Consider the following 26,782-nt stretch of genomic DNA (forward strand, 5'->3'; position numbering starts at 1 on the left):
TACATCAAAAATATGTTTCAAATTTATAATATCAGGTTATATTCCATTAATTTATTAACAACTAAATTTTTTGACACCCCACTTATGACTTTTAACAGCCCCCTTTAACTAAAATCAGGGGTGATTTTATTAAGATTTTACCAAAACTACTTTACATAAGAAATTTATTAAATTTTAAAATTTTTTTATGAAAAGAGGATTGGGATATATCTCCGTCCCAACATTAACTTTGAGCACTGTTGTAAAATATATTAAAAGGTTTAAACATATATCTATCAAGCTCATTAAAGGAATTAACTCAAGTTTAAGGGGAAGGGGTTAATGCAACCATCTCGTAATCAATGCGCAAATTGCACTTAGAATTCGAATTTAGTTACAAAACTTGGCATGAGTAATCCTTGGTATATCTATTTTCCTAAAATGGAACAAAAAGTTGGAAAAGTGACGGCTAACAGCTGGCGGCTCAGTCGTTTAGCCGTTTTTGGGCTATATTCAGGGCAAAACTATCATTAATTACATAGGAATCAACTTTTTGAAACATATTTTTGCTTTAAAATTTCCATTTTTAAAATTTCTTGTACCGGGTGCTAAATGGCTAGAACTGGCTGAAAATGGCTGGGAGCAGCTAAGAGTATGAAGAGTAGATAGGGCTTGTGACATGTCTAGGGGTAGGTTTTTATTGGTACTGAGCTAAAAAATACTACTATAAATAGTGGGGGTCCATTCATTTGGCAGCTGGGGCTGTTACACAGACTGTTAAAAACCTACCTAGAGACACGTCACAAGCCCTATCTACTCATTCTACTCTTGGCCGCTCCCAGCTGAGCTGCGGCCATTAGCAAGCTGCCATATGGATTTTTTGTAATATTTTTGAGCTCAGCACCCATAAAAACCTACCCTTAGACACATCAAAAGCCCTATCTACTCATCATACTCTTGGCCACTCCCAGCTGTTTTCAGCCAGTTCTAGCTGGTAAGTGGGTGGTACTTAAAATTAAAATATGGTTATTGGTATAATTTAACATACATTAAAGCAAAAGTATGTTTTTGAAAAAACCTACCCTAGACATGTCACATCTTCCAAAGTCAAAATTGCATACATATAAAATACAATATTTGAGGTCATAATTTACTATCAATATTAACACTATCTGTGTAAAAACTTTGAGGGAAACCCAAAATAAAATTAATGGTCTTCTTATCAATAAAGGGCGGGGGGTTTGGTGCTGGAAGGTGAGCAAAATTGATTGAATATTAAGCTAAAATTTTGAAACTGCCTGGTCCAGTAGTTACTGCATCTAAATAAAAAACAAAATTAAAATTTTTATTTTTAAGTTAGGTAAGAAAAACTCTGCAAAAATGGAATTTGACTTTGCAGATTACTTGCTACACCTTCATATGTTATAATTGAGACTGCTCCATTTTTTTGGTAAATTTCAGGTTTATATTGACATACTAGAATTGAAATTTTGTAAAAATCTTTAAAATTGAGATCACACAAAAGAACTAAAAAAACATTCTTTTTGCAGATTTCAAAAAACAACTTTGCAGTGCTCGTGAGGTCACAATTATTGCATCACAGAAAAAAATATTTGGCATGGGTCATTTTATTGCTTAAATCTACTGCTTATTTGCTTTTACTGGGAGCAAAAATTTTATCAAAATTTTTCCAGGGCAGGATGATTTAATCTACAATATGTACTTTTGGCTGTTGACAGCTGTTCTCAGCCATTTTTGACAGTTTTCAGCTGTTATGACAGCGAAATCTAGAAATTAAAAAAGTGTTTTTAGTAATATGTCCATGACATAAAGTTATAATGTTAATTAAGAAAAGTTTCATTCCATGGAAATGTTCAATTTTTTTATATCCTTATAAGCCATTTCCCAGCTGCCACTATTTTTGGTAGTATTTTTCAGCTCAGCACCCATTAAAACCTATCCCTAATGGATGATTCCTACGTAATTATTGATGGATTTGCCCTGAAAATAGCCCAAAAACGGCTAAACAGCTGAACAAACAGCCATTAGCCATTTTGGGAAAATAGATCTACCAAGGATTACTCATGCCAAGTTTTGTAATGAAATTCGAATTCTAAGTGCTATTTGTGCATTAATTACATGATGGTTGCCTTAACCCCCCCTCCCCTTCTTAAGCTTAATTTTTTGTTAAATTTTGAAAAACAGACCTACCAAGGATTACACATGCCAATTTTCATAACAAAATTTGGATTAATTGATAATGGGATGGTTGCATTAACTCCCCCCCCCCCCTACATATGTATGAGAGCTTCCTCATGTCTCAATTTACTAATTAAAAGTTGTACAGTACAGTTGTACAGAATATTGCAAGATTTTTTTAGTAAAGTCTGGTAAGGGGGGGGGGAAGTATTGACACATTTGCGTAAACAGTGAGTACAGGTTTTATCTTTGGACTTAGAGGATAGGTTATTAGGGATAAAATCATTCTTATATGATGGATTTTCCCAAGTTTAAAGATTTTTTGGATATGTCACCAAGTTCAGGAGCTGCAGGCCTCCAGGTCCTCTCTGTACAGGTAAAAATTTAAAAAAAAATTTTTTTTTTGGAAGAGTTAGAATTCTACTTATGAAACAAAATATGCATCTTTTTCTTCAAATATGTGGTTAACATTCAAAAATATGCATATTTTGTTTCCGAGAGGACCTGGAGGCCGTCAGCTCCTGAACTTGGAGGCCTATCCAAAAAATCTTAAAACTTGGGAAAATTCATCATATAAGAATGATTTTATCCCTAATAACCTATCCTCTAAGTCCAAAGATAAAGCCTATACTCACTGTTTAAGCAAATGTGTCAAAACTCCCCCCCCCCCCTTAATTCATCTAAAAATAGATAGTATAGAATTATCTGAATCAGTGACTTGCTTATATACACCCTCCTTAAACACCCCCAACCCCACTTTATTTTAAGGGGTGTAAATTTATTTCCTTTACACCCCCTTGGAATTTATAGAGGGGTGTATCTGAGTGTGTAGGCTCTTGTCAAGAGGGTGGACATGGGTGGACACCTAGGGAGGACATGCAAAATTTCCTAACAGAATTCGGATTCTAAATGCCATTTGCACACTGATTACGAGATTGATCTTTACATGAAAAGGAAATAATCTCTTTTTTTCAAAAAGGCATCCATTATTATGAAAACTAATGTTGTTTATGCCTTTCTTTTAAAAAGCTCACGTTTTTTAATCCTTCCACCAGTTAATTTTTAGTGTTTTCTCGTAATTTACATGGTCTTTTGGAACTATAAACTGTAAACTGTTGTGCAAATCAATAAAAAATCGGATTAAACTATTTTAGACTTCTATAAAGTGTCTATCAAGTAAAATTAAATATTTTTTGCTGTAGTGAATAAGAAAAAAAAGTTACTAGCCCAGGGCGATCTGCAAAACTATATTTTAATCCAGTCTTTGACTCACTGTGCAGTAATCTCCAAAAAGTTTGTCTTGTGTGTTACACATTATTTCAACAGGGTTTTTGAAAATATTTTTTTTTACAAAACTAACATCATATTTATTGTGGGATAACTAAAATGATTCAAAATTGTCAAATTTTGAGAGAAACATGTAAAAAAACGAAGTAAAAAATCGGCGGCAATAGGCAGTTTTCAGCGGCATTGATGGTTCAGCTGCAGATTCTTTACATTTACACATTGTACTTATTTAAAGTAACTGTGATGCCAAATCCCAGCGCTTCTCTTAGTCGAGTTCCTTTGTCGGAAAACAATTAGGGGCACATCCGCCTTCCCTCTTATTGCAAGGGAAAGCACCAATTTTTATTAAAAAGGCACACGGACTCTATTTACTTTAAAGCGGGAAGTTTGTAAACATTTTACTCAAAAGCACAAAATCGTTACAATTTTCATGAGAAATACTCATTTTATAAGGCATACAAAACGCTTTAATTTTTGTTCTATTTAACGTCATATTGTAATTTTTTCTGCTGGTTATTTTATAATTTTTGGAGAAATTAATGCTTAAACTAAGGGTATCTTTAGACGCAAAATTGACGCACTTAGAATACAAAATGCGTATTGAGTACAAAGGGGTGATAATTTCAAGACATGAATGTTCCAAAGAAATCTTTTTTTCCATAAAATTGTAATGTTTAGTTCACGGCAGATTACCCTGAAAATTATATATCAATTTAGGAAGATAATTTTTGTAGAATAATTACAGAATTTACAACTTTATGTACTCTGAAAGTATAGTTAAGATAAAAGGCGTGCAAAAGGTTGGTATTGGGGTTGTTTACACCACCCTTGTAAAATTAAGGGGGGTGGATACACAAGCAAACAACTTAGTCATTTTTATCAAATTCTCGTTTATCAAGGTTTATCTTAAATTCAGTGCTACTCCTGTGCTTTTAAAGATATTGAAACAAAATCTTTTTGGGTAGGTCAGTAAAAAAATATTTGAATAAAAAATGGCGGCGGGACCACCGCTTCCGCGTCCGCCGCCGTTTTCCGCCGCCACCAAAAAATTTTTTTTATTGCATTTCTCGCCGAATCAGGCAATTTGGAATCATTTGAGACCATGTTATTTTTTTCAAAAAATTTTCCCCTTACAAGCAACCCTGCAGGGGGGACTTTTTTTCAAATTCTCGTTTATCAAGGTATATCTTAAATACAGTACTACTCCTGTGCTTTTGAAGATATTGAAACAAAATCTTTTTAGATTGGTAAGTAAAAAATATTTGAATTAAGAAAATGGCAGCGGGACCGCCGCTTCCGCCGACCGCCACCGTTTTCCGCCGCTACAAAAAAAATTATTGCATTTCTCGCCGAATTAGGCAATTTGGAAACATGTGAGACCAAGTATTTTTTTTTTAAATTTCCCCCTTACAAGCAACCTTGCTCCCGGCAGCCGCCGCCGCCGTTTTCTGCCACCGCCCCCCAAAAAATTTGAAAAAATAACATATGATTCAAAATTGCCTAATTTGGCGAGAAATGCAATAAATAAAATTTTTTTTGGGTGGCCGCGTAAAACAATGGCGGACGTGGAAGCGGTGGTCCCGCCGCCATTTTTTATTCAAATATTTTTTTTTCAATATCTTTAAAAGCACAGGAGTAGCACTGAATTTAAGATATACCTTGATAAACAAGAATTTGAAAAAAAGTCCCCTCGCAGGGTTGCTTGTAAGGGGAAAAATTATTGAAAAAAATAACATGGTCTCAAATGATTCCAAATTGCCTAATTTGGCGAGAAATGCAATAAAAATTTTTTTTGGTGGCGGTGGTCCCGCCGCCGTTTTCTTAATTCAAATATTTTTTACTTACCAACCTAAAAAGATTTTTGCTTCAATATCTTCAAAATCACAGTATTAAATAAATACTGTATTTAAGATATACCTTGATAAACGAGAATTTGAAAAAAATGACTTTTTTTTTTGAAAGATACCAAAACTTGGGGTAATTTGTGACACAATCAAAAAGATTTCACCCAATTATCTCTAAAACTAAGGGAGTAGCACCCAAAATAAAATTGCTGGTATGTCATGTGACGAGTCACCACATTTCCCCCCCCCCCCCCTTTTAAATTTATGAAAATGTTGGAAAAAATATTATTTTTTTTAATCCTGATGTCAACCAATAAGAAATAGGCATGATATAGTAAAAGTTTGGAAAAAAATATAAACATTTCATATTTTTATTCCAAACTTTTGTTACATAATGCCTATATCTTATTGGTGGAAACTAAAATTCAAAAAAATAATGTTTGTTCCTGTATGACTGGAAATAAATTTGAAAAAAAATAATTTTCCTTCCCCTATATTTATTAGGTACTCCAATATGCTTAGAATTAATTTTGAAAAAAAATTATTTTCTTTCCTATATTTATTATCCTTTTTCTTATTGGATGTCATTTCATGTCCAATAAGAGACTAGTGTTTAAATATTTTAAGGGTTCTTATTGTATTTATTTTGAATGAGAGAATAGCAACATTATCTCACTTAATACAATAAATTAAATTACCTAAATAAAAGTATTTCAGAGTGATCTTGATAAATCAGCGTCTTCTCACCAATAATGCGCATAAAATCCTCGGGAACGACAAAAAACGTCAAAAATTCCCCCTTGGCGGTGAATAACGGCAAAACGGTTCGCTTTTTGCATCTTTTTTTTTTTATAAAATTCGTTTTTTGTATAATTCTTTATTTAAAAGCGCAAATACAATTTAAGTTATTAATTTGGACATCCGTGATAGGTGGATTGAAAACTACCTGCGCCTTAATTGGTTGAATGATGTACGACACTTAAGCTTCTCCAATCACAGATGTCACGAGTTAATTACCTAAAACTGCATTTGCGCTTTTAAATAAAGAATTATACAAAAAACTAATTTTATAAAAAAAAATCCTTAAAATTTGATGCAGATTTCAAATCTACCTATAACATTAAAATTCTTTCCATCTTATACATATAGTCTAATATAAAGGTAATAATTCTATTTTTCGTTTGTGATTAGTAATATAAGTCTAAGTACTCTACTCATCTATAACCGTTTTTGGTCTTGTTTTTTCTTGCAATATGAAAGTTTTGTGAACACTTCAATTAAGCTCTAAAATAATCCCAAGTTTTCAAAATTTTAGGTACCTTATCAAAGCACTAAATTTTTATCACGCTATATTTGTAATAATTTACCTGAATATTCTTGCAACTGTGTAGATTTACAATTTCCAAATTCCGACAGTTTCTTGCAAGATGAAAGAGAGCCTCATTTCCGAAATTTATGCATCCCTAGACATAACAATAATAAAAAACAAGAGAACAAGAATAGTTTTCATGAAAACGGATGTCCTCTTTAAATGAAAATAAATGAAAAAAAAAGATTAATTTCCTTTCGTGGAGACTTATAGAATTATACTGCCCTCTAAAATCACCTAAATAATAATAAAAACTGACCAAAAAAGAACCATTCTTCTAGCCATATTATAGCCAAAGTTTTTTTTGTTAAAGGAACCATGCAAGAAATAAACCGCTTCAACTGCTGAAAGACTGCCACGAGTAGAACCAATACTTAAAATTTGAAGCCTCCAGCATCAAAAACAAAAAAGTTATGGACATTTCAAAATCACATTTTTAGTACTATGAAACTTTTGAAAGTTTTTCATTGCTAATAATAGAATTTTCATTATTAAAATACGTCGCCTAGAAAGAAAATTATAATCTTATTTTTGGCAGAAACTTAGCATACCAGTAACTGATAACGTTTATACAATAAAAACACTCTTCTTTATAGTCAAAATCATTAAAAAAATTCAGTTTATATTGCGTTTTATTAAGAGTACTGTAGCGTGAGAATGCCAGCCTCTAGGATTTCCAGCCAATCAGAAGCCTGAGTCCACGCTAAGTCCGCTGAACAACCAATCACAGCTGAGCATCTGTATTACTTACATTGGTTTAATTTTTCCCCGCTATGATTTTACGCTTTCAAACGCAATTTAAACCGAATTTTTAAAAAACTTTTGACTATAAAAAGGGGCGTTTTTATTGCAATAATGTTATCAGTTACTGGCAGTCTAAAATTCTGACAAATGCTTCCAGACGACGTATTTTAATGTTGAAATTTTCTTATAGTACAATGAAAATCTTTCAAAATTTCCATTGTACTAAAAGAATCGTTTTAAAATGTCTGTAACTTTTTTGCTATTGAAGCTGGAGGCTTCAAATTTTGGGTATTGGGTCTACTCGTGGCAGGCTTTAAGCAGTTAAAGCGCGATATTTCTTGCAGGGTTCCTTTAACTTTCTTAGATGGACGGACGGACGGACAGACAGACGGGCATACAAATGAAAGAATGCAGACTCCGTAGTGTCCTGTCCAAACGCTTTAACCATTAATTGTAATAAAATATTCACTGAATGAAAAAGTCATTGATACTTCTTAGTTATTTATTGAAATACATATATTTCGGTGGACATATAAATCATATTAATTTAATTTACATATTAAAAGATAAGTAAAAAGAAATTTGTAGAACTATCCCTTTAAGACAGAAACATATTAAATATGATTATGATTTAAGTAAGAAGCAATAGCCCTGCCCCCCCCTAGACCTTTGTGGCTCAATAAAACCTTAAAAATTGACATAACTATAGTTTTCCCTGGAACCACTTGATGAACTGTGCAGATATTTTATACTTTAGCTTTTAAGGGTATAAACTAACTTTTGGTTTAGAAGTAATGAACTAATCATGATATATTCAGGCTGGCCACAGTATAAATATTTTTCAAAAAGTTTAAAACATTATGCATTAAAAACATGAATAGTATGCAATAGAATGTAAAAAGGGGGGGGGGGGGGTGCTAGGTGCCGGAAGCTCGTAAACCATGAGCAAAATTGACAAAATATTGGGCTAGAATTTTGAAACTTGGTACATAAGCCTAGTCCAACAGCAGACCGGCCAGTCAATTTTGAAAATAAAAAACGTATATAACATACACCAAAAAATTACGTTACATACATAAAAACAAACAAAATCGTACATACCTAATAAAATAATGTTTATTTTCTTCTAATTACTTAGTTACTAGTTTCTAGTTACTGAGTCAATACATTTAAACTGTTTTTAACCTATTTTTAAAAGGTATATCAAAATATACTATGACACCAGTAGAATCAGACTGCAGAGCTTAAATTTGAATTAAGCCCCAGATTAACTTTATGGGGGGAATTTAATTAATTTTTAACTGTTGCTTGGCCAATTTTATACAGAGCAAAAGGTCTTTTTTATATTCGGGGGTTAAATTCTTAGCTTTTAGAGTGTTTTAATTCATAAATATTGTATTCTGGTATAGAGTAAAATTAGGCCTTTTTATTTCATCTATCAAAATTCATTAAAAAAATTAATTCTTTACAATGAATCAACATGAAAATGTTTGTGTTTTATCACCCATTGAAAACACATAAAAATTGGATGTAAAGGGTTAAATTTGTAAGATGAAAATAAATGAATTAAATAATACAACAAGTATATTTTTGTCACATATACAAATATGATATAAAATAAGATTACCTATTCAAACTTATTTTTAAAAAAATATTTTTTATGTGTATGATTTTCATTCTTTCCATTTTAATTAAATAAAAATGTTTTAACTACATTGGAAATAAGTCACTTTGTGAAAACACTCTTTCTGAAATGTAAAGAATTCAAGATTTCTTACTAGTTTATTCTTAGCATTATGTGTTTTATTGTATTATGTTAGATTTTTCAATGCAATTAATTGTTATAATTCCATTTATATTTCCTTTGAACATGATGTTTTTTTTATTGCATTAATATGAAGTGAATTATATAAAACTAGCGGCTACGCCTCTAGAAGCTTCTAGGGTAATTCGGGCTTAAATTAGACTCTCTTTCACATAGCTTGCATAGCAAGGTTTTCCAAGTGTTCTTTTTTGTCAATTCTGACACTTCTTTGGATTTCGCTGCTGAGCATCTTATACAGTCTTTATCTTCTGGAGAGTTTCTAGAGTGTCTTTTGTCTTACCTCACTTCTTTGATCCATGAGATTAATGGATCTTTGAGTGATCCACGGCTTTTGGTTAGTCTTATTGAAACCTAATTTTTCTTGGCTAGTATCATTATTAACTTTTTTGATACCTTGCCAAATATCTTCAACTCCATCTTCCTCTTGAAGAGTCAACAACTCAAATCTGTTCTTTAGAGTGAGCTTAAACTCTTGTAGCTTTTCAGAGTTTTGAAGGGTTGTTAAATTATATTTCTTTCTGGGGTTAGGCTTTGAGTCCTGCTTTTTAAATCTAAGCTGAACTTTAGAAGATAGAAGATAATGGTCTGAATTAACATCAGGTCCTCTTTCAACCCTGACATCAAGGAGAGAACCTTTAAAACGTCTAGATATACAGATGTGGTCTATCTGGTTAAAGGTTCTTTGATCTGGTGATCTCCAGGTGGCAGTATGAATCTTCTTGTGTTTAAAGATGGTTCCACCAATGACAAGTTTGTTTTCAGTACAAAAACTTACAAGTATATTACCATTGTCATTTTCCCTGCCATTACTTAAGCCTAGGCCATATTTGCCCATAACTTCTTCTAAATTCTCATTATTACTCCCCACATGAGCATTAAAATCTCCTAGGAGCATGGTCAAGTCCTTTTCTTTATGACCATTCTTAAATACAGAGTCAAGCTGGACATAAAATTCGTTTTTGACCTCTGCATCTGCTTGTTCTGTAGGAGCATTTGCTACTATAATTCTCAGTTTGGTGTTTTTATCTGAGGATTTGAAATAAGCCTCCATAATTCCAGGACCAAGGGGGGGGGGGGGGGAGTTTGTACACTTATAGGAAATGAAATTCAGTATCAAAGTTTGGGAGGGTCGTGTGGGCTTGTTTTTGAAGTTATCAACTTAATTATTTTTGTAGGCTCTCTTATATGACTGGCTATACACGGAAAACTTTGAAAATTGAATTTCGGCACTTTCCTTCTAGGGGCTTGTGGAGCAAAAGACCCCCCAAAACACTAAAAATATGAGTTCTGACCTTATTTTTAAAGATATCAACCTGATTTTTTTACAATACTTTTTTAACATAACCAAACTAAGAAACCATTACAGATTTCATTTTGGGACTTTCCTTCTAGGGGCTTGTGGAGAAAAGATCCCCAAAAACACACAAAAAAAGAGTTCTGTACTTATTTTTAAAGATATCAACCTGATTTTAAAAAAATAATACTATTTTAACATAAACGAATCAACAAACCATTACAGATTTCATTTTGGGACTTTCCTTCTAGGGCCTTGTCGAGCAAAAGACCCCCAAAAACACTTAAAATATTAGTTCTGACCTTATTTTTAAAGATATCAACCTGATTTTTTAAAATAATACTTTTTTAACATAACCGAACTAAGAAACCATTACAGATTTCATTTTGAAACTTTCCTTCTAGGGTCTAGTGGAGCAAATGACCCCCTTAACACTAAAAATATGAGTTCTGACCTTATTGTTAAAGATATCAACCTGATTTTTTTAGGAACACTTTTTAACATAACCGAACTTGGTAACTATTACAGATTTCATTTTGGGACTCTCCTTCTAGAAGCTAGTGGGGCAAAAGACCCCAAAAAAATATTTTTAGAGATATTGAGCTGATTTTTTTCATGAAAACTTTTTTTACATTTTTGAACTAGGTAGCCACTAATGATTTCATTTTGGCACTTTCCTTTTAGGGGAAAGTAGGGTAAAACACCTCAAACAAAATAAATTATGTTCTCAGCTTATTTTATCAGAATTAGTTTTTAAAAGTGGAGAAAAGGGCAAAACAAACGTTTTCCCATCAATTTTCTTTTGATTTGCATAATGAAGTGGATCGGTAAAAAATACAAAAATATAGATTTTGATTGAAATATAAGCATTTTACTCTAAAAAGAATCTTTTTCTTTTAACATACGTGTTGCTTTAACAAATAGAAACAATGTAATGTAAAGCTGAACACTTATGGACTACCGTAGAAAAAATATCTAGGAAAATGTAGATTGCATAATGAAGTGGTTCTGGGTTTAGTTCAGTTATTTTTAAAGTTTTCTTTAAACCAGGTTTATATCTATCAAAATAAGCTTAGAACTCCTATTTTTAGTTTTTGGGACTTTTGCTCCACAAGCCCCTAGAAGGAAAGACCCAAAATAAAATGTGTCATTGTAACTTAGTTTGGTTATTCTTAAAAAGTTTTCTTTTAAAAAATCATGCTGTTCTCTTAAAAAATAAGCTTATAACTCCTAATTTTAGTTTTGGGGGGTCTTTTGCTTCACATGCCCCTAGAAGGAAAGACCCTAAATAAAATGTGTAATGGTTACTTAGTTCAGTTATTTTTAAAAAGTTTTCTTTTAAAAAAACATGCTGTTCTCTTTAAAAAAAAAAGCTCACAACTGCTATTCTTAGTTTTGGGGGGTCTTTTGCTCCACAAGCCCCTAGAAGGAAAGTCCCAAAATAATATGTGTACCTAGTGGTTACTTAGTTACTAAATTAGGGGTTTGGGGGTGTGTGGGTGGTCAACAATATTTCTAAGAGCAACTATATGCCTACAAAAGTTTTACCCTAAGGTTTGCTCCATTTATATCAAGTGGTTACTGAGAAACACCATATAGTATAATCCACCTGCTCCCCCCTCTAAATTAGGGGTTTGGGGGTGGGTGGGTAGTCATGATAAATCTAAAATCAAATATAGGCCTACAAAAGTTTTATCCTAAGGTTGGCTCCATTTATCTCAAATCGTCTCAGAGAAACACCCTATAAAATAATTCATCTGCCCCCCCCCCCCTAAGTTAGGGGTTTGGGGGTGGGTGGATGGTCAACCATAGTTCTAAAAGCAAATATAGGCCTACAAAAGTTTTATCCTAAGGTTTGCTCCATTTATCTCAAGTTGTTTCTGAGAAACACCCTATAGTATAATCCACCCGCCCCCCCCCCTAAATTAGTGGTTTGGGGGTTGGTGGGTTGTCAATGAATATTCTAAAATCAAATGAGAAACACCCTATAGTATAATCCACTTGCCCCCCCCCCCCTAAATTAGGGGTTTGGGGGTGGGTTGGTGGTCAACGATAATTATAAAATCAAATATAGGCCTACAAAAGTTTTATCCTAAGATTTGCTCCATTTATCTCAAGTCGTTTCTGAGAAACGCCCTATAGTATAATCCACCCCACCCGGGTCGACGATAATTTTAAAAGTAACTTTGGCCCTATAGAAGCTTTAATCAAAAATTAGCTCCCTCTAGCTCTAAGGGTTCTTGAGTTCTTAGCAAAATGTAATTTACTTTGACCGTCAATCTGTCACTCATCCATCATAAAAAATATAAATAAAAAAATACTAAAATTTGTGAAAAAGGTTTCGTTATTTTTCTCCAAAAGATTTATTCTTTTTTTAACTATTGCTCTTAAATGTCCTTGTTCATATTCCATGATTTTTTGTGCTTTGCTACTTACCTATGGATGTTGTCATACTTGTTTTTAAAAGCGAAGCTTTTCTATAATTAGGGTCGGTCCGTAACGGATAGCTTTTTTCGTTAATTTAGACATGTTAGAATTGTCCTATCGATTTCAAATTTTGCATGATGATTCCTTTAGTAGTTAGGTACGATTTAGAAAGCGTAGCAACTCTATAATCATTACCAAAATGTCCGTACGTCCATTTTAAACATGTTGATTTTTTTACTTTTTTAAAAGCTTTTTTCGTCAATTTAGGCATGTTATAATTATCCTATCGATTTCAAATTTTGCATGGTTATTCCTGTAATAGTTACGTACGAGTTAGAAAGCGTAGCAACTCTATAATCGTTAAGAGAATGTCCGTACGTCCATTTTAAAAATGTTGATTTTTTAAACATTTTTAACAAATTTGTATGTGACCTAATTATCCGATTGGTCTGATTTTTGGTATACTGATTCCTGGGACAACAAAGTACAATATTATAAGCGAAGCAACTCTATTATCAAGTCCTAAAAATGTAAGTATGTCCATAATCATTGTCCTGTATCAAGCAGTTTTTTTTAACAAATTTACTTACAATTTTGCTTTGACTCTTATACATTCGCATTCTGATTATTCAGTTCTGACATTATACAAGTGTTAATGTCCGTTTGTCCTACCGTTTCAAAGCTTCGATTTTATGGATGTTGTCATCCTTGTTTTATATTGTTTTACCTTAGCTGTAAAATATTTCAACTCCGTGCATTTTTCCACCAATTGGAATATTCCATTTGAAGTTAAAAGAACACACCAGGATATATTTAAAGACGTTAACTAAAATAAAATAGTTAAAAAGAATAAAACTACATGCCTCGATACAATGCTTTCAATTGAACGTGTAAAAATTTAGTCCTTCTCGATCTGCAATACTGATTCTAAAGGTTTTGCTTTTCTGGGAATACATAAACTCGTCCTGTAGTGGTTTTAAGGCTTTAAGTTATTTTCTAAGGTGGTGGGACGACCTCTCCCTCGAAAAAAAAAATATGCATCTTATTCAAATCTTGCTTTATTGATATGTGACCCAGACCTGTAATTTACAAATTTTAAGAATACTAAGAGTAAGAAATAATCATTACCTGTTGGCAAGAACTGCCAAGAGCTTTAAGGCTAAAATCTGTTATAGCGGAACATGAGGATAAATCTAATACCTAAATAAGGGGGGGGGTAACTTTTGCCACTTTCGCGTAAACAGTGTGTTGTGGGCTAGGAATTGATTTAAGGCCAATTAATATTTAATCATTTTTTGAAAAGGTCTTTAGGTTCAGGTGCTGCAGGCTGGAAGGTCGTTTCTGGACAGGTAAAAAAATTTTAAAAATTTAGTTTGAAGAGTTAGAGAGCAACTTATAAAACAAAATATGCTTCTTTTTGAATGTTATTACCACATTTGCAGAAAAATTAAAAATCAGCCTCCAGGTTCAGGTGCTTCAGGCCTCCAGGTTCACTCTGGACAGGTAAAAATTAAAATTTCTTATTTGAAGAGTTAGAGGTACACTTATAAACAAAATATGCATTTTTTGGATGTTATCATCATATTTGCAGAAAAATTTAAAATCGGCCTCCAGGTTCAGGTACTGCAGGCCTCCAGGTACACTCTGGACGGTCAAACTTAAAATTTCTTATTTGAAGAGTTAGAGGTACACTTTGTTATCATCATATTTGCAGAGAAATTTAAAATCGGCCTCCAGGTTCAGGTGCTGCAGGCCTCCAGGTACACTATGGACAGGTAAAAATTAAAATTTCTTATTTAAAGAGTTAGAGAGCAACTTATAAAACAAAATATGCATCTTTTTGGATGTTATCATCATAATTCATATTAGCAGAAAAATTTAAAATCAGCCTCTAGGTTTAGGTGCTGCAGGCCTCCAGGTCCACTCTGGACAGGTAAAATTTAAAATATCTTATTTGAAGAGTTAGAGGTACACTTATAAAACAAAATATGCATCTTTCTGGATGTTATTAACATATTTGAAGAAAAATGACAAACGGCCTCCAGGTTCAGGTGTTGCAGGCCTCCAGTTCCATTTTGTACAGGTAAAAATTAACATTCTTATTTGAAGATTTAGAGTTACACTTATTAAACCAAATATGCATCTTTTTGAATGTTTTTACCATATATGAAAAAAATGATAATCTGCCTCCAGGTTCAGGTGCTGCAGGCCTCTAGGTACACTCTGGAAAGGTAAAAATCAAAAAGTATCAATTAATAAGTGTACCTCTAACTCTTTAAATAAGAAATTATAATTTTTACCTGTTCAGAATGGACCTGGAAGCCTGCAGCACCTGAAACTGGAGTCTGATTTGAATTGTTTCTGCAAATATGATAATAACATTCAAAACGATGGATATTTCTTTTAGTAAGTGTACCTGTAACTCTTCAAATAAAATTTTTTTATTTTTACCTGTCCAGAATGAACCTGGAGGCCTGCAGCACCTGAACCTGGAGGCGGATTGCCAATGTATCTTTAAATATGATAATAACATCTAAAAACCCGCACATTTAGTTTAATAAAATTAAAAATCAAAAAGTATCAATTAATAAGTGTACCTCCAACTCTTTAAATAAGAAATTACCTATAATTTTTACCTGTTCAGAGTGGACCTGGAGGCAGCACCTGAAACTGGAGTCCGATTTTAATTTAACTGCAAATATGAGGATAAAATCCAAAAAAATGCATATTTGGTTTAATAAGTGTACCTGTAACTCTTCGAATAAAATTTTTAATTTTTACCTGTCCAGAGTGGACCTGGAGGCCTGCAGCACCTGAACATGGAGGCCGATTGTCATTTTTTCTTCAAATATTATAATAATAACATCCAGAAAGATGTATATTTGGTTTAATAAGTGTACCTCTAACTCTTCAAATAAGAAATTTTAATTTTTACCTGTCCAGAGTGGACCTGGAGGCCTGCAGCACCTGAACCTGAAGGCCGATTTTAAATTTTTCTGCAAATATGGTAATAACATTCAAAAAGAAGCATATTTTGTTTTATAGGTGTACCTCTAACTCTTTAAATAAAATTTTTTAATTTTTACCTGTCCAGGTGGACCTGGAGGCCTGCAGCACCTGAACCTGGAGGCCGATTTAAATTTTTTCTGCAGATATGTTAACAACATTCAAAAAGAAGCATATTTTGTTTTATAAGTTGCTTTCTAACTCTTCAAACAAAAAAAATAATTTTTTTCATCTGTCCAGAAACAACATTCCAGCCTGCAGCACCTGAACCCGGAGACCTATTCAAAAAATGATTAAATATACGTGAACTACTACTCAAAAGTAAACTTTTCTCCCAAATAACCTATGGTCTCAAATCAATACCTAGCCCACAACACACTGTTTACGCGAAAGTAGCAAAAGTTACCCCCCCCCCCCTTTATATTATGACGTGGTAAGGCATTCACCATCTTTGTTTAAATTACACAAGGGATTTTCCGGGGATGGGAATCAGAGGCATTTTTTGGATTAAGATTCTAGGACTAATTCGGATTTCAGATTTATTCAGAATAAAATACGGAAATACTGAATTATATGCACAAAACAAATCTTTGCTTTCTAAGGGTCTTGGTTTCCTTTGAAAATATTAATATTTACTCCATTTTTATATTTTATATGCACGTACAAAAAAATCTTTGCTTTCTAAGGGTCTTGGTTTCTTTTGAAAATATTAATATTTACTCCATTTTTTTATATTTTATATTTTTTCTTATTTTTATATGCACAAAAAAATCTTTGCTTTCTAAGGGTCTTGGTTTCCTTTGAAAATATTAATATTTACTCAATTTTTTTTCTCGAAAAAACCGAAAAAAATACCGGATTAGCTCCCCCTCACCCTATTAAAGTTTATCATAGTATGTAAAATAAGCTTATATATTTAAATTGTACCTGAAGTTTGTGGCAATGTTTTGCCAAAGACTGACATGTTCGATCTGTAAGTTTCTTACAACCTTGCAAATTCAATTTTTCGATATTATTGCAATGCTGAGCAAATGTAGATAGCGCGTTATCTCCAACAGCCTAGAAAAAAAAATTAATTGAAAAATTGAAAAAACCTTCATTATTTTTCAGTTGGCTTCACATCTAAAGAAAACAAATTGGAAGGGTGGGAAGGGGGGGGGGGGGTAATCATACATTCTCAGGCTAGCTTCAGTTTATTCTTCAATTGAGTGAATCATTTTAATCATTTCAGACCAGTGGCGTGCGAACCGAAGGGGGCATTTGGGGCAATCGCCCCCCCCCCCCTAGCGACCCCCCCGGGGCACTTTGATTTAAGGGGGGGGCAAAATTTTAAAAAATCTTCAAAATGCCCCCCCCCCTAGACAAAGTGCTTCGCACGCCACTGTTTCAGACCATGTTGTTTTTTTTAAAAAGGAGACATTTTTGCACTAATATGGTAAAATATGGAACCATCAAGAAACGGCTACTAAACCACCGTCGCCGCCGACAAACTAAAACTTCTTTTTTTCATCAACAAAATTTCATTATATTTGCAGTTTTTCCTTATGTTGAAAAGCTGTGGTATGGCCGCCTTTTTTATACTCCGTTATACTCATTTAAAGTAGGGTTGGGCCGGATATCCGGCCATTTTCAATATTCGGTATCCGGCCGAATATTGAATTGAGTGAATCATTAGAATCATTTTAGACCATTTTGATTTTTTTTTAAAGGAGACACTTTTACACTAATATGGTAAAATATGGAACCATCAAGAAACGGCTACTAAACCACCGCCGCCGCTGACAAACTAAAAGACCTTTTATTCATCAACAAAATTTCATTATATTTGCAGTTTTTCCTTATGTTGATAAGCGGTGGTATGGCCGCCGTTTTAATACTCCGTTATACTCATTTAAAGTAGGGTTGGGCTGGATATCCGGCCATTTTCAATATCCGGCCGGATACCAGATATTGAAACTATCCGGCCGGATATTCGGCAATTTAATCTTTTATACTTTACAACAAAATCTCTGCTATTTTAAATGGCTGTAATTTTCTTATTATTGAAGCTAGAAGAACAATTTTTTCTAAATATGTTCATTAAGATATATAAGTTGGAATGAATTTTAATGTTAGAGGGAGATTTGAAATCTGCATCAAATTTAAAGATTTCTTATAAAATTCGTTATTTTGTATAATTCTTTATCTAAACGCGAAAATACAATTTAAGTTAATTAATTTTGACATCTGTGATTGGTGGATTGAAAATTATCTGCGCTCTGATTAGAGAAGCTTAATTGTCGCAGGGCGACCACTCCAAAACCAAAAAAATATAGTATATTTTTAGTATATTTCCCCCCCCCCCCCATATAGTATATATAGTATATTTTTTTTACTCATATAGTATGATATGATATAGTATCGGACTTTGAATTATTTAGTACAACATAGTATATACATCATCAATAATACCTCAAAGCAATGTTATAACAAAGCAATCTCACATATAATTAAGTTAATTCTATGAAAATAACTGATTAAATCATAATCACAAACAATAATATATTTTAAGGGATTTTCTCCATCTCTTTCTTACTGTAGCAGTGGCGTGCGAAGCACTTTGTCTTGAGGGGGGGGGGGGCATTTGAACATTTTGCCCCCCTCCCTCTTAAGAGCCCCTCGGAGGCACTTTGCTTTAGGGGGGCATTTTGATTATATATACCAATTTTAAATAAGGACGTTTTAAGGAGGTGGGATTACTTGATTGGCCTTTAATCCATTCCCCCATCTCTTTATCGCCATCCCTTCTCCCCACCCTGCAATGACTGGGAGCTAAAAGACATCTTGCAAAAAAAAAGAATATTACCCCCCCCCCCCCCGCCCCTCATGGAATTAAAACATTTTTTTATGGGAGGGAGGATGATATAAAAGGATAATTAACCCACCTTAAAAAAAATAGGTGGGGGCGAGATAAAAACTCTCTTTTTGGAAATAATTTGAAAAATCACATTCCCCACATAGCATTACGGACTGACAAACAAAATCAATTACTATCGGTTACGCCCTTAGAGGCCTCTAGTGTCACTTAATTTTTTTTTAATTTCAAATATCTAGTTTGAGAAAAAAAATTTCAATGTTGCGTTCAAATCTCTACGTAAATAACCTTTTTTGTGATTCCTCTTGGGAGGGTGCTGGTACCTTCCCTAAAAATAGTTATAAACCTTCCCGGGACCTAAGGAAAGCTACTCTGTTAAGGAGAACCTGATCGGTTCAGCGGTTAGCAAGATCCTTTGGTACAAACAGACACCCCTGACAGAACTATGACTCTGGCAGAGAACAACTATTTTAGGTTAGGTTATAGGCAGGGGGGGATAAAAATTTTCAAAAGTGAAAAAAATATTACCAAGAGGATAATGCCAAACGTTATATCACCATCTCCCACCCTTTTAAATGGCACTTTAAAAGTCTGTCAATTTTTAAAAGTGGTGTTTGAAAGGATTTGCTAGGGCGGTGCGCAAAACGCTCCTAGAAAATTTTACACCCCCTTTAAACAAAAATGGTGGTGTTATTTCATCAAGTCAGGAATATAGGTAGATTGTTGTGTTTTTAATTAGGGTTTTTAAAAAACATGTCTTTTAAATTGAAATTGAAATTACACACAAAAAAAACGATAAACTTTACTGAACATCATATGATATAGGTTTTTATATAATGTTATTCATTTACACACAAAAAAGACTTAGATATATGTCAAAGCAGTTTAAAATGTACTTGTAAATTAGTAATCCTTGGTAGGTATATTTTCCCTAAATTGAACAAAAAGTTGAAAAAGTAACAGCTAACAGCTCAGCCGTTTAGCTGTTTTTGGCTTTTTTTAGGGCAAATCTGTCATAAATCACATAGCAATCAACATATTTTTGCTTTAAATCATGTGAGATGATACCAAAAACTACTTTGTTAATTTCTAGTACTAGCAACTACCGGCTAGAACAGTTTGAAAACGTTTTTGAGCGGCAAAGAGTATTATGTGGAGATAGGTTTTGTGACGGATTTGCCCTGAAAATAGCTTTAAAAATTGCTAAACGGCTGAGCCACCAACCGTTCGCTGTTACTTTTCTAACTTTTTGTAGTCAAGGATTACTCATGCCAAATTTCGTAACGAAATTCGGATTCTAAGTACCATTTAATCATTGATTACAAGATGGTTGCATTAACCCTTTACAGTCGGGCCCCTTGCCGCACCTTAATCGGTCGGGGGGGGGGGGGCGTTCAACGCCCCCCCTAATTATCTCAGTTTCTATTAGAGCTAGAGGGCTAATTTTTTTTGTGCAAGTCCCCTGTTTGATAATGAATTTCCGACCTTATATAAGTCTAAGTCAATTTTCGCTTCCTTCACCCTTTTATTTAACAACCTTTGTTTTTAGGTCTTTTTTTATTTAAAAATTTCAAACGGCTGTAATTTTTTTATTTTTGAAACTAGAAGAAAAATTTTTTCCCAGAAAATGTTAATTTTTATGTAAATTTTACATTAGAAATATCAAAATATAAATTTCAGCGGCCGCAGCTGTACTTGGCAGCTGCCAGCCGCCGCAGTCGGCGGTCGGCGGGAAAACGGCAGCGGATCTTCATGAAATTTTAATACGTTATGTAGACATGTAAGAAAAGCTTAAGTTTAAAATTTGAAGTCTCTAAGTCAAAAATTGCGGCCACAGGAGCCTTTTAAAGATTTCTGGAGACCTGGAGGATCAGGACCTGCAGGATCATACCTGGAACCTGAAAGTGACTTGAACACCTGTAATTCATATAAGGATGTACTACTAGAGGATTTTTTAGTATTTTGGTATGATAAAATGCTTTGTTTTAGTCAAAAAAATATTTTTGCTCTTTACCTGGATGACCCTGCCAGGTTTGCTGGCATCCTGTGCCCGCCAGGATGGAGATATTCAAAAAATTCCAACTCTCAGTTATGTGTCATACCCATACTTAAAAAGTCAAGCAGTTTGGGCTCTTTATCTTTCACACACAGAAAATGAGATAGAAAAAACCGAATAGGGGGGGCGTTCAACGCCCCCCCCTCCCCGACCGTTAAGGGTTAACCCCCTCCCCCCTTATTGGTCATAATTGGCGAATTCGTAATATAGTAAGATTAAAGGAAACTTTTAAAGGGGCGTTTCATCATATCACAGTGGCTTTAGATATGTTATTTTAGGTTAGGTTAGGTAAGATAAAGGTTAATGATTGCCCCGCAGGGGCTAGAAATAAAAGAAAACCTACTGTGAAAATAAGACCATATTATTTTTTTCAACAATTTTTCCCCTTACAAGCCGTCCTGTGGGCGGCGGAAAATGGCGGTGGATGGCGGGAGCGGTGGTACCGCCGCCATTTTTTATTCAAATATTTTTTTGCTGACCTACCTCAAAAGATTTTGCAGGGTTGGTTATAAGGGGAAAAATTTTTGAAAAAATGATTCCAAATTGCCTACATCGGCGAGAAATGCAATAAAAAAATTTTTGGCGGCGGCGGCGGAAAATGGCGGTGGACGGCGGGAGCGGCGGTACCGCCGCCATTTTTTATTCAAATATTTTTTACTGACCTACCTCAAAAGATTTTGTTTCAATATCTTTAAAAGCTTAGTAGAGGCACTGAATTTAAGATATACCTTGATAAACGAGAATTTGAAAAAAATGACTGGTTATAAGGGGAAAAATTTTTGAAAAAAATAACATGGTCTCAAATGATTCCAAATTACCTAATTAGGCGAGAAATACAATAAAAAAAATTTTGGCGGCGGCGGCGGAAAATGGCGGTGGACGGCGGGAGCGGCGGTACCGCCGCCATTTTTTATTCAAATATTTTTTACTGATCTACCTCAAAAGGTTTTGTCTCAATATCTTTAAAAGCTTAGGAGAGGCACTGAATTTAAGATATACCTTGATAAACGAGAATTTGAAAAAAATGACTAAGTCCCCCCGCAGGGTTGGTTATAAGGGGAAAAATTTTTGAAAAAAAAAACATGGTCTCAAATGATTCCAAATTGCCTAATTCGGCGAGAAATGCAATTTTTTTTGTCGGCGGCGGAAAATGGCGGCGAACGGCGGACCCGCCGCCGTTTTTTTTGAAAGATACCAGTAGTTGGGGTAATTACTGACCCAGCCCAAAAGATTTCACACAATTATCTCTAAAACTAAGGGAGTAGCACCCAAAATAAAATTGCTGGTATGTCGTGGCACGAGTCACCACATTCCACCCCCCCCCCCCCTTTGATTAAATATTTAGTATTAAAAATGCGCGCGAAGCGCAAAATTTTTTTTTGTTACAGATACCCCCCCAAAAAAAATTGTAAGGGGGGGTAAATACCCCCTCCTAAATGGTTGGGGTGCCTACGGCACCCCCTGGGTAGGGGTAAATTTTAAATGGGGGGGGGGGGGGGGTTAAATGAAAAATTCGTTTGGGGGGGGGGGGGTAATCGCCCCTTTACCCCCCCCACAGTGGAATTTTTGGCGGTTTTGGAGATTTTTTAACTTTACCAGTCACAAATGCCAACTAAAGCTTATATTAAATGAAAATAAAGTTAAAACCTATCACATACAGTTAATGGCTTGTATAATATAACATATTATGCACATATTAGTGTAATTCTGGTTAAGAAAATGTCCCTAGAACTAACCTACTCAAATGGTTAAAAATTCAAAATTTCCAATTTAATTCATTTTGGAGAGAAAAGTTTTTTAGCACTGACTTATACCTCAATTATAACTTATTATAACTGTTAGGTCTTATTAAGGTGATTACGATTAATATACATAGTTTTTCAACAATATCATGCAGGGCTCGGCAACCGCGCGTCAGCCGTGTCTAAGCCACAAATTTAGATCCATTTTGATGTTTTAAAAAGATTTCTTTACAAGAGGGAATGCCAAGTTGGGTCAAGTTTAAACTTTCTCTCAGTTGATTTTTAAAATTGTAAAGGGTTTTCCTGAGGCATACAGGCTGCCGAGCCCTATTATGCCATGAAAATAGAAAAAAATAGGTGATGTTGTTAATGATTTTACTTACGTTCTCAAATCGATAAACTGATTTTAATTCATGGTGTTTTTAGTAAGAATATTCTTCAAATCAAATGAATCTACTTTAAATTAAGTGCTAGTGGCTGCGCCCCGGAGTTAAGGGGCTTTGTATTAAAAGAGACAGAGAAGGGCTAGAAAAATACCCTGAAGTCTTAAATCTAAAAATGAAATAGCATAAAACCAACACGGGTTTAATTAAGAAAACCTAATTTCAGTATTTATTAAGATCTTAAGCTTCAGACAAAAAACTTTAGGTTATATTATAGGATATCTAAGAGTGTTGTTCTAGATCATATTATCAATAACAAAAAGTATTACAGCTTATGTATATTATTATGATTTCTACCTAACGTTTTTTTTTATAAATATATATGACTTTTTAAACATCTTAAAAAATATAACATATCAGTCCATAACACCATAGAAGAAATGTGATTTTCACCGCTGTAGTGAAGATTTCTATACATTATTTTGTCCGTTTATCTGTCGGTCATTCTTCAAAAGACATAAGTCTCATTTTTTAGAGGTTTTGTGATTTTTTTGAGTTTTTCCATAATCTCTCTCTCTCTCTTTTGTTATGACTGACAACTGAACAACTGTTCCACCACCCCATTTTGCCTTTTTGTATATTCTAATTTTTTTGTGCTTCGCTACTTATGGATATTGTCATTCTTGTTATATTGTAAACTTTTAAAATTTTTCAAATCTTTTAAATGTTAAGAATATTATAAGTTGGACGAACATTGAGGTAATAGAGTAAATGAAAGTAGATTATAAGATTAATTCCATTACATTTAGAGACCAATAGCACTTAATAGTTGATATTTTACCTTTAATATAATTAAATATTTTACACAGAGTTATATAAGAACAGACGGACAAAAAATGTAGAAAAAAGCTAGTTTGTCAATTTCAGATAGGCAGACAGCATGACCTTCATGTATTTAGAAATATTGAGCTTGGATCCAAAAAGTATCATATATAAATTATTCTAAACCAAAACTCTTATTAAGACTAGCACAAAAATTTTATCTAATTGTAAAGCCATTTTATGAAAGATGACCGCTAAAGCATTACAGACATACTGACGTACCAATCAAGATATAGATATGAGGAAAATTATTATTATATAAAAATCAGCTGTTTATTTAAAATAACAGCTAAGTAAATGAAATTTTTAAATTACAAATCAATTGTCTGTCAGAGAATTAACAATAGACTGACAGACTAATATTATTATAAACTGGCTGCTCATTAGTGTAGGGAATATTCACATTCATTTTCAGATGTCTCTTGAATAGCTACTGAGAAATTCATATTTCCGCCAATAACATTTCTTGCGTACAAATGGACAGATTTACAGACATACGGACATTATGATTTATAGATTAGTTGTGCTATAAATAGGTTTATATCTTCTATAATACAAAGTAGAACGAAGCTTAAGATCTCGGTAACCACTGAACCGAATGGGCATATATACCTATTGGTCCTGCGGTGGTTTTAAGCTATTTTCTTGGGGGGTGGGACACCCCCAACCCCCCAAAAAACAAAAAATTCCCCCCCCATTTTTTTTTTTTACAAATTTTACGAATTTTATGAATTTTACGAATTTTGCGAATTTAATCGCAAAATGTTTTCCTGCTGGGTAGGTGCGAAAATTTGGTTCTGCTGGGTAAGTAATAGAAGATGTAATTATACCTCTTGGGGTAAAGCCCCTAGAGGCTAGGGGCGAAGCCACTAGTATTATATAAAGTAGTAAGTTTTTAAGTCTTAAGCTTAAAATTTCAATAACTACCTAATTGATTGAGTTCTTCATTTTAAGAAAGATTTACATACATAGGTCCTAGGAAGGTTTTAAGGTATTTTTTAAACCTCTTCTCACTTCTTTAATACAGAGCCATTAATTGATAGGGATGCAGCCTCTAGTAAAATATATATATTATATTAAACTCTTTTAAAAGATGGTATTTTGACTTCATAATAGCACTTGATATATATGGTGCATTATTTGCCAAATGTACCACTTTTCTGCACTACCTCTCCGATTTTGTTAATACTCTATATTTTGGTCCGTTGGGTCATTCAAGGATGCTGGATGGCCAAAAAAAAGTTTCAGAGTCCCTGGATGTCTAGATATCTAGCTATCTATGAAGGTAGGTAACAAAAATGTAAAAAACACCCATTTTTTCACAATTTTAAAAATTAATTTTTTCATCAATCTTACATCCAATCTATACATTTTATACACCAAAATGATCGTTTATTCATGTAAAAAGCGCACATAATGCTATTTTGGCCAAAATTTTACAGGGTGTCCAACAAAAAGTGTATTTTGGATATCTAGCGTAATACCCAAAATACCTGTCCGAAAAAAATCATTTTTTTGGCTTAAATCCTGTGTTTTATCTGTGTGCATATGTGGTATATAACGGTTCGGACCACCCGGGACTATAAGGTTGTCAAATTTCACTTTGGGACACCCTGTAAATGTGATTTTTGCGTCTGTAGAGCTAAAACTTGGTCCAAATTAGCTATTTTTTTCAAATTACTCTAATATGTGTCTTAGTATGTTTGGCCATAGTGTTTTCTGACCAGATCAATATTTTCATATTTTTTGGACACCCTGTATTTTCAAAAAAAGAGAAAATCTTTTTTTGTTTTTTTTATAATTTTTTTTCTATTTTTAAGTTACTTAAAACTGTCATATAGATACAGATTTTGACTAATAACAATAATATTTGCCTATTTTACAATTTTTTACATTTTTGGGACACCCTGTGCATGTTTTTGAAAAATGATGGTTTTTGCCCATTTTTTGGGGGAAGGAGTCGTTTTAGGGCCATAGACTATTTCTTCATTTTTGTAGAACTTTTCAAGACACATCATTTGTTATTCATGCAAAAACCGAAGGCGGAATTTTTTTACGTTTTTGCCGTTCCGGAGGTTGTAATGGGCATTTGTGGTAAGAAAACGTTGATTTATCAAGATAAATTAATTTACTTTCATATTAAGTAAAATTTTTGGTGCAGCTAACCGTTTTTCGTCAAGATGGATTTCAATTGTTAAAACAAGAAAATTAAGTGAATATAGCATAAATAATTGCTATAACATAGGTGATAAAAGAAACATAAATCATGTGCATTTGAAATTCCTTTTGACAAAAAATCGGTTGGATATACAAGAAAAATTACTTCACATGAAATTTAGTAAATTAAAATGCCTAAATAAAAGTATTTCACAGTTATCTTGATAAATCAACGTCTTCTTTTTGGCCATCCAGCATCCTTGAATGGACCCAACGGACCAAAATATAGAGTATTAACAAAATCGGAGAGGTAGTGCAGAAAAGTGGTACATTTGTCAAATAATGCACCATATAAATAAGATTAAGAATTGTCCATTTTTAAAGCTAATTTACCATTTTGGGGCTACGAGGTGCCAAGAATTATCAACTAATCTTGAATTATGAATACTTGAATTTAATCAGGGCCTAAATAACTTTTGGCACCTCGTAGCCCCAAGTTAGAAAAACCTTTAAACGTAAAAAATACATGTTATTTTCAGATGCAATTTGAGGTGTTCTTGGATTTTAAATTACAGATTTATGACAACTTTTCTTATTTTTCTTGGCATTTTAAAGTAGAAACATCTGTCTATATCAATGAAATATTGTTACATATCATTTAATCAGATTTTTACACCAATTTATTCTAGGAAAAAGTAGGAAAAGCAATGTATGATGATTTTAATGAAAAAATT

General features: G+C 33.4%; 1 protein-coding gene across 2 annotated transcripts in view; it reads right to left on the reverse strand.

The window, feature by feature from the left end:
• LOC145318067 (F-box/LRR-repeat protein 20) overlaps positions 1–26,782 on the reverse strand; it is a 94,188-nt gene that overhangs the window by 19,502 nt on the left and 47,904 nt on the right. Inside the window, exons 5-8 of one of the 2 annotated variants that reach the window (XM_080159398.1) lie at positions 16,902–17,033; positions 14,097–14,168; positions 13,696–13,794; positions 6,677–6,772 (exon numbers count right to left, since the gene is read on the reverse strand). In XM_080159398.1, coding sequence (XP_080015524.1) covers positions 6,677–6,772; positions 13,696–13,794; positions 14,097–14,168; positions 16,902–17,033 — 399 coding nt within the window. The remainder of the gene's footprint in view (positions 1–6,676; positions 6,773–13,695; positions 13,795–14,096; positions 14,169–16,901; positions 17,034–26,782) is intronic. The other variant, XM_080159399.1, reaches the window with a different exon arrangement.

The sequence above is a fragment of the Acartia tonsa genome, chromosome 4 (assembly GCF_053477335.1).
Source record: "Acartia tonsa isolate MP-2025a chromosome 4, ASM5347733v1, whole genome shotgun sequence".
Taxonomy (NCBI): Eukaryota; Metazoa; Arthropoda; class Copepoda; order Calanoida; family Acartiidae; genus Acartia; species Acartia tonsa.